The 11,883-nt window shown below is 36.5% G+C and overlaps 1 protein-coding gene and 1 long non-coding RNA gene across 3 annotated transcripts; one reads left to right on the top strand and one right to left on the bottom strand.

Annotated features, from left to right (window-relative positions):
• Positions 1–756: 756 nt before the first annotated feature.
• On the bottom strand, positions 757–6,419 carry LOC131322717 (uncharacterized). 2 transcript variants are annotated; one of them, XR_009198926.1, is made up of 4 exons: positions 6,105–6,419; positions 4,439–5,878; positions 4,266–4,351; positions 757–997 (listed from the first exon to the last, which is right to left on the bottom strand). It is a non-coding gene; the product is annotated as an uncharacterized LOC131322717 (long non-coding RNA). The 2 variants fall into 2 exon arrangements; XR_009198927.1 differs by lacking the exon at positions 757–997 and adding an exon at positions 2,450–2,516.
• LOC131322715 (uncharacterized) lies at positions 1,085–2,164 on the top strand. Its single transcript, XM_058354137.1, has one exon. It carries the CDS (start codon positions 1,645–1,647, stop codon positions 1,930–1,932), a length of 288 nt encoding a protein of 95 aa, XP_058210120.1. The 5' UTR covers positions 1,085–1,644; the 3' UTR covers positions 1,933–2,164.
• Positions 6,420–11,883: the final 5,464 nt, after the last annotated feature.

Below are 11,883 nucleotides of genomic sequence, written 5' to 3'. Positions count from 1 at the left end.
TCTCTCTCTCTCTCTCTCTCTCTCTCTCTCTCTCTCTCCATTGCACTGTCGCACACATGGTGCCCTAGCCAGACCTTTCAGGACTTCCATCAAGTGTCTTTCCACGAAAGAAACCTCTCGGTGAAATTCAGTCGATCAGGATTCAGGTGTTTTAACTCTTATCAGAATTTGTTACATCTTGACAAAATAGCCAACTGGCAAACAGGGAAAGTTCAAAACCTCTAGTGGACCCAACAATACTGTTAGGAGTACTATATTTGTTAATTACTGTATAATTTCCTTGAAAAAATAAATACTCCAACTTATGCTTAAAATCATACTTTCCTGTTTTTTCCCCCACGCAAATGTGATGCTACGAAAATCTCGAATGATGACCGTTAGACCAATTCCTCGGAAAAAGGTTTTCGCTAGACTTTCCCATGACCGAATCTCTACGGCGTATAGCATGAAAAATACTATATGCCACGGGACCGGACAGTACTATACTTTGATTTGGGTTCGACGGTCAAAGGTGTCCGGACCAGCTTATAAGTAGCTCAACGTCAAACACGTATCCAAGAAAGTATTATCTTGCAGCATGTTTCTAAGAATCGAACCCTGATAAATTTTATAGAACCCACGAACCAACCAGACTAACCCCCATTACTGAAGAAAATGCGTATCCAAGAAAGTAGTATTTTCTTGTGGCCTGATTCCAAGAATCAAACCGTCATCAATTGTGTGAAACCCGCGAACCAACCAGGCTAACCCTCGTGATTGAAGAAAACTGATTCCGAAATAAAACTCACTTTGGTTTTTGGGAGGTCACACGTATGATTATTTGACTAAATACATGTGATACTCGTATCTGTCACCAACGACAAATTGGGAAGTGAGATTTCAAAAGATTTCCTTTTGGGAGTCACGGAGCAATTTAAAAACCCACCGGCCACCAACTTCGTCCAAGAAATTATTGAGGATTCCAGGACTTTTTGGCCTTATATACTCTGTTTTGCACCTAAAAAGATTTACAGCATATGAAAATCCAAAGTAGATAAAAAGTAAGAAAATGAAAGATTGAGCAGAAACAATAACAACACAAAGAAGATCCAATGTCAAAAGTAACAGGCCCAATGCCTCAGTATTGGAATCCTTTTTCTTTCCTTCAGCAACTTTTTTTTTTTTTTTCGACAGTCATGTCCGGACCAGCTTACTTGCACCTTGACTATTTCTCTATCCGATTCGATCAAAAGCAAGTCATTCATGCCAGGACTAAGGGATTCACAAGAGATTTCTCTCTTGTGACCCAACCTCAAGTAGTAGTCAAGTTTCGAAATCAAGATGTCAAAGTTTTCAACTCATGTTATCACTTGAGCTATGGCTTAGGTTTTTTCTTCAAAAAACCCCTCTCTCTCTCTCTCTCCCCTAGCTCTTCTGCTTCTTCTTAGTCCCATTTCCGATTTACCCTCCATCTTTTCCTCCACACTCTCTCTCTCTCTCTCTCTCTCTCTCTCCTAGCTCTTCTGCTTCTTAGTCCCATTTCCTATTTACCCTCCATCTCTCTCTCTCTCTCTCTCTCTCTCTCTCTCTCTCTGTTTTGCTTCTGTCATACCATCATCTACTGGTACAAACAAGAGATACAAACGCAAGTTTTTCTCCCTGGTTATGGTCATGTCTAGAAGGACTTTACTGGAAAAGTTGGACAACCAGCTACCACCACTAGTGGAGTCACCTCCAGCGGTGCCGGTGGTGGTGGTGGTGGAGCAGCAAAGCCACTCCTCAACGAACCGGTCAATCGAGACACTCGTGGTGGTGTTAGCAGTGATCGTCATAGTTGGTGTCGTTGCAGGGATCATAGCCCGGCTGTGCCGCAGCTGCATTGACACCGATGTTCCACCCGCACCTCCACCGGAAGCGCCGAAGCCACCGGCAACTGAAGCAGCAAAGAAGTGAGAACAGGTAGACAGAAATATATACATCAGTGGGCCCATTTTGAAAGGGTCGTGGTTCTGTAGTGTTTTTATGTGCGGTCCCTAGTCTTATTCTGCAAACAAAAGTATAGTGACACAGATGACAGATCCTTAGGTGGGTTAGGGTGTCTTTGATACTGTGTTGTTGCATAGCTGAAGAGAAGCTTGTCAGATCATACAGAAGAGAAGGAAAACCTGATTAAAGATGTTCTAAAGTATTTTGCAACTGATCAAAGGCTCCCTTATCAAATGGGTATCTGATTTCTACTCGGATGCCCATTTGTAGCCCAACTACAATGAACAATAAAATGTTTGTACCACAAAAGAGCAGTAGGGTAGTAACAAGTAACAACCCATTCGGATACAGTGATTTGGTAAGAAACCTACAGAAATTATTAGAGTTTCTCGCCAAATCACTCATTACTCATTTAGATGAAGTGATTCAGTGAGAAATAGGGAGAGAGAGAAGTACAAAAATGACACTCTTATTCTTTGATTGGTTGAGCTCCTCTTTCTTACCACATGTTTCTCACAATCCAAAAGGGTTGTACTTAGCTGACGTAGAATCTGTAACAAAGCATGCTCCATTCAATATTTGTGTCATTTGCTATCAAAATCACATGAGCCTTTTTAATCCATATTTAGCTCCTTCACAATGCATGTGAATATAGAAACTGGACCTCAGTGTTGTCCCTTAAATTTTTTTTTTGGTAAATTTTGCATGAATTATTTAAGAAAAAAACAAATTTGAGGAGCATTTTGCTTTGTGTTATTTTTCAAGTAAAAATGTTATATTCGATGACATTAATCCAACTCCTCCTTCAACCCCAAGGGGCTTGTCGCATTGGTAGTGGACTTGCCTCAGCGGGGCTTACCACCTCAAGGTCCCAGGTTGATTCCCCTCGACAGCCCGGAGAGATTAGTCCAGTTTTTAGGAACTCTTCGCTACCAAAACAAAAATTCTTCGAAGTCTTCCCCTTAGTTTCATCATCAGAGTTGAAATAATAAAAAGATGATTAAGCTAATTCCTAGGGCTGTAGCATCATTATTGGGTGAACACGATCCGACCATTGCTTTCTCCAAGACCTTTTCTTTATTAGAAAGATGGGACCCCTCTACCTCATTCTCGGGTCCCTGATTTATTAAAGAACCACTAACCGTTACTGATCCTTTGCTGGCAAAGAGAAATAGCCAACTGAAAGTCATTTGACCATAAAGTATGTTTTGGTCCAACAGCTCATAATTCAACTCGACAAGACCCATGTTTTTTGGCACATTATAGCCATAGTGGTGTTCATGACTTCATGTTAAGAAATTTTACGAAAGTATTTTTTTTTAATAACCGGAACTCTGGGATAGCTTACGCGCTCACCTTGACTAATTCCGGGATCCTGAAATTTTTTTTTTTTTTTGGGTAACTAGGCTTTGAAGTTAACGACTAAGCAAACCTTTCAATGGCCCCAAGGTTTAAAATGTTCGGCTTCTGTAGGATTCAAATATGCGACCTCATGGAGAACAAACACTTAGCCTTCCCATGCTCACTTGGAGTTAAGTTTTACTTAAGTATTTGTTTCAAGCTAGCTCACAATTAACTTAACAAGCTAAACATTATCCATCTGCGTAAGGGTGTTTTTACGTTCTCTAATGTCAAAGATTTAATGTACTAAATTATTTGTCAGAAGTACACTAGCAACAAATGACAAAAATAACTCAAACAAGCTGAAAGCACTTTCAAAAGACTATCGTGATTTAAGGGCGGCTCAAAATTCAAAAGACTAAAGCATCTTCACCCCAAATTGAAAAATGCACCAAATCCTGTAAAATGTACATCATAAGACTATATATTTTGGAAGGCCCACTTTAAAAAGGTCTCCATTCAAGCACAAAGGAATAAAAAGGCCACCCATAAACATAACATAGGTACTACAGATTTTGAAAAATGCCTCCAACGTGGCATAAGTTCATCAAAAGAACATACTCTAGTTTCCAGGAAGCTCTACATTGGCAAATGGCTACAGAGTTACAAGGACTCCAACATGTCATTTTATTTAGAGAAGTCCACCACCAACGTGAGGTAAGTTTTACAGGCTGAGCTAAAGTTTTTTAGCAGTCTTCGGCAAGAAATAACTTTGAATATACTTCCAAGTTTGGTCCATTTTATTTTATTTCATTTCATAGCCATTGTGCGAGGATCTAAATAAACAACAAAAGTTGAGTCACAAGAATTGGAGAGACACATGATTGATACTTAAAGAACTTGCAGTAAGAATTACTAATCTCTATCGTATTAGTTGCACAAAGAAGCAATTGAGATACCTCACAGCTTTCAGCCAGAAGAACCTCATGCTATATCACCAACTCTTCTCATCAACTGCTTCTATGCACCTTTTAGCTGGTTGAACCTGAACATAGCAAAGCATTCAACAAAATATGAAAGGGAGGGCAAGAAACTTTGTACAAGAGATATCAAGGTCCATTAGAGGACTCACCAGGGTATCATTGCTCCTGCTATAATGGCCTCTTTAGACCCTTCATGTATCAATTCACAGCGACTCCAACTTGCATGGGAGCAGAACAGGACAGAATGCCTCATTTGTGGGTTCATTTGCCAGAACAATGCATTGGTTCACAATGCAAGGCTCCCAACCATCACTGAGGATTGTATGCCAACTTCTCCCTGTCTAGACACATTACTTACAGGATCTTGCATGTGTTGTAGGACAGAAAATGCAAGAAAAAGACATTACAGCCTTACAGGTAGAGAACTTACGCATATTGTACAGATACATCATACACTACCTCCCTCCCTCCCTCTGACTAGAGGTGGATAGAGTAGCACTTTAACAGCATACTTAGCTGCTGTGAGTTATACTAACATCATAACAATCTGGCCTAAAGAAATCCAAAACATACTAAAATAAATCTGTAATAGAAAGAAACCACGTAAGGTTCAGTATTTCATTAAAAGAAACCAGGGTTCAAGCAAACCAGACCCTTTTATCCTCCTCTACAGAAACTGAGCATCCAACTCCCCTGTTCACAAAAAATAAAAATAAAAAGGTTTTCCATTTTAATCTCATTAGTTTCCCTAAAAGATAGCAATTGACCCTTTCTGTGAACAACCAGCAGTGGAAGGCCTTATCACTAGGCTAGATGGCTATTTCGAAGAACAAATTGAGACACAAGGAATTGGACTAATCATCTCAATCTGAATGTAGATGAAGAGTCTTATTACATCATCATGATTACCATCTTGGTTCACTAGGTACGCCATTTTTTTGTGCATTACTAATGCCCTGAATATTGAATGAAGGAAGCAAGGTAACGAGCACATAAATTGAAACAGATCTCTAGGTCTGCCTACCCTCTCTAATCCTTTCCGGTTTATCTGGGGACATGGTTCCATGGTACAATGTCTCTTGAGTTCCTTGTTACATGCCAAGTTTTCAAATGGTAAAACTTTACGAGAGCAACCCCTTTTGTGCATATAATGCCAAAACAAAAGCAGGACAGTAACTGGTCATCACCCCTCATACCCCCATCGGTTGGGAATACATGGGTACTGTTATTGATCAAATGATCCATCTTCATAGGCAATCCATGGCCATCCGAAGATTAGATAAATATAGTCAACAATATAATCTCATCCTAAGATTAGATAAATATAGTCAGGATTTATCCTCCTGAAAGTCAATGTTAGATCTTGTACGTCAATTTCCTCCCTTCAGCTAACCAAACAAAAAAATCCTTCCACAAACAAGTGAGAACAGAACACCAACCAGCATGGTTAGCTGCATAATTTACCTCTACTTCCCTTAGAACATAGTACAAGAAAGTGTCTGATGAAAGCATCAAAATTCTGATAATACTTGTTCACCATTCGGAATTTCCGTACTCGAAACTGAAGCAATCAACCAAAATTGAGGTACCTGATTGATTAACAAATGGCATTACACAGCTTCAAAAAATGGTTCGCCCCCATTTGTATGCAGTGGAGTCATACAAAATGAGTAAAATAAAACTAACGAGAAAACACTCTCCAGTTCATGTTCTGCTCACAACTGTTTCTGGAAAGCACATACCATAATCCAACAATGAAGACACACACACACACACTTTTCAGAAAATTAGGATTGATAGATTGAAAATATATACCAAAACCAAACCCTAACCGAGTTCGCCGACCGGTTTCCGTTCCGTTCTTCGACTCCGATCAAATCAGCTGCTGGTATCATTTCCACGCGACCGAGGGAGAATCACAACCCCGACAAACGAGACTGCACTGTGACCCTTTTGGGATTACGGGTTCTTTTTTTTTGTTTGTTTCGTTCCATGTAGCCGGCCGTACACAAAAATGGCTGTACGGTGAGGGTTTTGCGGTGGAGTTGTTTACAGAGACGCCGCAGCAGACGTGTTTGTCGGGATTGTAATTCTCCTCCGATCGAACGTGGAAAACAATATCAATCGAGGATATTCCACGGCCAGAGGAAATGGATGACATCGCATCAAAATTTTCAATCTTCTAAGGTCCCGTTTCAGAAATTTTTTAAAAAAATAAGCAACTTATTTCATATTTTCAAACTCAAAAATAATCTAAATAAAAAATAATTTTTTAATTTTTTTTCACCGTATTAAAGATCTTGATGAGATCTATTAAATAAGATCCATATTGGTAGGAAAATTATTTACGTAAACACATTATTTTTGAACTTAAAATTACATTCTTAAAAAATAAGTACTTATTTTACGTTCCGAAACGGGACCTAAGTAGTAATTCTTTGCAGTACTCCTTCCGTCTCGTTTTGATAGTTTTTATGAAATGTTGATGTATAATTTTTAAATAAAAAACAAAGTATTTTTGTACATTATTTTTTTAATTTTTGTTTCAAAAACTTATAAACAAAAGTATTTTAGTTTTTCATTTATAACTTACACATCTTTTCATAAGGAACTACTCCCTCCGTCCCTAAGTGTCCGGTGCGTAAAATTAGACTTTACAAAATATGCATATTTTTTATTAAAAAATTTAATTTTTTTTCACAATCTAATAAAACTCATTGCTATTTATTGATTTGTGAAAAAAAAAATTTGAACGAAATAAATGCATCTTTTTGAAGACATAATTTTGCGCGCTGGACACTTATTTAAGGACGGAGTAAGTATAACGGAAGGAGCAGTGGTCATCAATGGCGGCCTAGCTTTTTTGATTGTCAGTGGTCAACCCGCCTTAAAAAGTGGTCCCAAAATCTTGTGTTTTTTTTTTTTTTCGTAACATTTTTTAATTGATTATATTTTATAATTTATAATCTTTTTGATAATTTTAAAAATTTTGTATAAAAAAATTTATTGAGATCTATCCATATTCGCTATAAAAAAATATTATAAATTAGAAAATATAGTCAATCTTTTGAAACTTCCAAAAAATAAAAGAGGACCAAAAATTTAGGACGAAGGGAGTAAAACAAGAGTTTCATAATTAGGGGTCCCATTTTGGACAAGGTCCCTGGCCCAATTGATTTTGCTGATTTTAAGGGTCTCATCCAAGCTCAAAAACATGATCCGGACTATTCATTTTACAGAGCCCGACACATAGAATAGCCATCCAGAAAATCAAGTCGATCGGAGATTGTTAGCTCAGAGAAAACCAAATATTCTGCTGTGTATTCTTCAAATAATAGTTGCCGTTCATTTACTGAGAAAAAAAACGTGATTCGTTTACTAAGTTGCAAATGTCTGATTGACTTGTTTTTTTTTTAAGGCTAATAAACACCTCGAGATTTACAAAATAAACAGTTCAAATAGTGTCTTTGAACTCGGGATGAGACCCTTGTGGCAGGTAGGCGGCACAGCAGCTTGTTATTTCCTCCCCGTGTCATGGAGAACTAGCTCAGTATGTCTTCTCCTGAAATTAAATATTTTCCTCTCTTTAGGGTTTCAGTTTTTTTCTTTACTTTTTCTTGGATATTTTTGAAAATATATATGTAAAAGTTATAATTTTTTAATTTTCCGACTCCTCTCATCGAAACAAACCAATAATACATAAAAGCTTGGCGTAAAACTAACAAATGTGGAAAAAATTTGAATAAGGACAAAATCAAAAAATTATACTACCTCCATCCCCTTTTTTAGAGTCCAGTATTCTATTTTGGACTGTCCCTTAATAAGTGTCCATTTTGTAAAGTTAATGGGTAAAAGTTAGTGTATTTTCTAATTTGTCCCTAAAAATGGATTCCATTTTGAAAAGTTAGTAAGTAAAAGTGTAATGATGATGTCTCCATAAATAGTAAACATGAAAAGTGGAGGTAAAAGTTGATGTGAAATGTGTAATGATGATATATTTTTAATAAGTTGGAGTTACGAAACAGAACACTTAAAAAATGACGGAAGAAGTAGTTTACAACTTGTTAGTTAATGAAAACACTTCTGAATAGGGTCTAGAAAACGATACATAAGTAAATCCCAAGAGCGTAAGATTATGATTGAACAACTACATTATTATCAACATCACAATGTCCATCCTGGATATTGTGATGTTGATGGTAGGTATCATCCAGCGAGCAAAGGTGTTTATGCTAATGATTAACTTATGCAGAATAATTTTTTTGTTCAAACTTGTTCAAATTTTTTTGGGTGTTTGTTAGTTTTACGCTAAACTTTTATGTGATATGGGTGAGTATTGATGAGAGGAATCGAAAAAGTAAAAAATTATGACTTTTACATAAGTAATTTGGAAAATATCCAAAGAAAAGCCCAAAAAGTTAGTATTTGAATTTTTTCTTGGATATTTCCGAAAATACTTGTGTAAAAGTCATAATTTTTTACTTTTCCGATTCCTCTCGACCTTACTCACCGTATTTCCCAAAAATTTGACGTAAAACTAACAAATGCAAAAAATAATTGAATAATGGCAAAACCAAAAAAGCATAATTAATCATTAGCGTGAAAATTTGAAAACTAAACGGAAAAGGCCCGAAAACATACAGCTAGTGATTAGGCCACCGACTTTAATTGACCCTCCACCACTGGAAGGTGGAATTGATCCTCAGAGATCAGTCGAGGTGCCTCAAGCTAGCTCAAGTAGGAAACCAAAATCTCACATAAACAAATACTACTAGGTACTAACTTACTCCTGCCACAAGTAAGTGGGACGAGAACACCATCTAGGATAGTAAGCTGCATTATTAGTAAGCTCTACTACTTCCCTAATACAGAACCCACAAGAAGGTGTCAGATGAAAATGGCAGAAATCAAATCAAATGAAATGGTATTCGTAGACTATCATCATTGAACTAGTAGTTCATAAGAGTAAACAATAAAGCAATAGAAAGGGTTGTTGAGGCTGGGTTTGGTGATGGAGTTGTTGTTACAGAGGCGCCATGACAAACGTGTTTGTCACGATTGTAATTCTCCTTCGATCAGACGTGAAAAACAGTATCATTCAATAATTCGGACATCCCAGAAATAAATACTACAGTAGATCACATCGCATCAAAATCATCACCGTTTGCAGAGGAGTAATTCTACAATGGTCGTTAGTGGCGGCCCAAGTTTTTTCTTGGTCACTACTCAACCTTTCAATTTTTAAAATCCAAATTTAATTAACAAAGATTTTAATTCTTCCAAAAGTTAAAGTACCAAATTCTACTTACGTCCAGAAGTTTACAAATTAACATAAGGTGGGCCAGAGGAAGGAGTAATGGAAAAAAGTACAGTAAAATAAAGAGTTTCACAATTAGGGGCCTAATTTTTTAGTGGTAGGTATTATTGATTTAGATGAATTTAATTTTGAAGTTTGGTTTAATATATTGTACTTGAAATTTTCAAATCCCTCCATACTTCTATTGTCAAATTATTATAAAGTAAAAAACATTTTTAATAGGAGAAAGACGTAATTAAACTCCCCCAAAGTATGATTTCAACGTTCTAAAGTATTTTGCAACTGATCAAAGGCTCCCTTATCAAATGGGTATCCAATTTCTACTCGGATGCCCATTTGTAGCCCAACTACAATGAACAATAAAAAGTTTGTACCACAAAAGAGCAGTAGGGTAGTAAGAAGTAACAACCCATTCGGATATAGTGATTTGGTAAGAAACCTAAAGAAATGATTAGAGTTTCTTACCAAATCACTCATTTAGATGAAGTGATTCAGTGAGAAATAGAGAGAGAAAAGTACAAAAATGACACTCTTATTCTTTGATTGGTTGAGCTCCTCCTTCTTACCACATGTTTCTCACAATCCAAAAGGGTTGTACTCAGGGATGAAGCTAGGGAGGGGCGGTCGCCCCTGCAAGAAGAAAAAGAAACATTACTATTATATGTAAAAAAAAAAAAAAATTCCTATGAAAGTATATAGGCTCGCCCTTGTGTAAAATTTTGAAAAAAAAAATTATAATTGTAACCTTTGAACTACGAGGATACCAACATTAATTACTAAAGGCTAAGGGCTAAAATATAAGAAAAAATAAAACTATAAGGTTAATATTGTGAATATTTAAGTAATAAATTCCACATTTCGTTAGATGGTTTTAGTATTTTACAATTTTATTTCTTTTTGCCCTAAAATCTCAATGGCACACCAAATCCCCCCCTCTCTTGGCACAAACATCCCTAATTGTTAAGACTTCAAAGGCAATTTCGAGAAAATAGAGACAGAGGAGAAGAGATTTTGGAAACACAATTATAAGTAATTTTGATAAAATTTAAGTTGTAGGTATGTCTTTCCCCGATTGTTCTAGATTTCTCCTAATCTTTGTTTTTTGACTGGTAAAATAAAGTAACATGAAAGCCCATGTACCGAATTCGTTCAGTTGTGATGAATGAAAAAAAAGAAGTTGAACAATAATGAAAAGCAAGACACATACATCAAGATCGATCCTATTAGTTAAACCGATTTATGTATTTATGTTATTTTGAGTTTTAATGTATTTACGTGATTATGCATGTGTATTTATATTTTTTTTTCTCGCATGCACGGTCGTCCCAGCGTGATATTTCTGGCTCCGTCCCTGATTGTATGTAGCTGAAGTAGAATATGTAACAAAGCATGCTCCATTCAATATTTGTGTCATTTGCAATCAAAATCAGATGAGCCCTTTTAACCCATATTTAGCTCTTTCACAATGCATGTGAATATAGAAAGTTGACCCTCAGTTTTGTTCCTTAAATTTTTTTTTTTTTTTTGGGTAAATTTTGCATGAATTATTTTAGAAAAAAACAAATTTGAGGAACATTTTGCTTTGTGTTATTTTTCAAGTAGAAATGTTATATTCGATGACATTAATCCAACTCCTCCATCAACCCCAAGAGGCTAGACTTGCCTCGGCGGGGCTTACCACCTCAAGGTCCCAGGTTAATTCCCCTTGACAGCGATTTGTCCACCTCACGCATTTGCGTGAGGCGATGGAAGGAGTTGGATAGATTAGTCCGGTTTTTAGGAACTCTTCACTACCAAAAAAAAAATTTCTTGGAAGTCTTCCCCTTGGTTTCATCATCAGAGATGAAAAAAAAGGAGGAGAAAATGACAGCCCAAGACATGTTTTGATAATTAATATCCACTAATTAATTATTAAAATTAACGGGTATTAATTATCAAAACACATCTTAGGCCGTCACTTTCCAAAAAAAGAAGGGTAAATTTTCGTAGTCATCCCTCTAGTTTTACGGTTGTCTCAATTTCGTCCCTCTAGTTTCAATTGTCTCAATTTCGTCCATGTAGTTTGTTTTACGTTCCAAATTGATAAAATCGTTAACACCGTTGATGAAACTAACGGAAAAAATATGATTAAAAAATTAAGTTATCCAATTTTCAATCCGGTTGAACTGGTGCGAAAATCTTTTTTTTTTGATCATTTTATCCTAAATGATCGTAATGAATTTTTGCCTCTAAGGCTTTTCAACGAGCACCCAAAGACTCGTTATTTAGTTCCAGGGC

The sequence above is a fragment of the Rhododendron vialii genome, chromosome 4a, assembly GCF_030253575.1.
Source record: "Rhododendron vialii isolate Sample 1 chromosome 4a, ASM3025357v1".
NCBI lineage: Eukaryota > Viridiplantae > Streptophyta > Magnoliopsida > Ericales > Ericaceae > Rhododendron > Rhododendron vialii.
The sequence above is the reverse complement of the archived record's forward strand: the minus strand, read 5'-3'. Positions and strand labels throughout refer to the sequence as shown.

What these genes read in the sequence shown, in the direction of transcription:
- LOC131322715 (XM_058354137.1), top strand. Translation starts at nt 1,645, where the DNA reads ATGGTCATGTCTAGAAGGACTTTACTGGAAAAGTTGGACAACCAGCTA.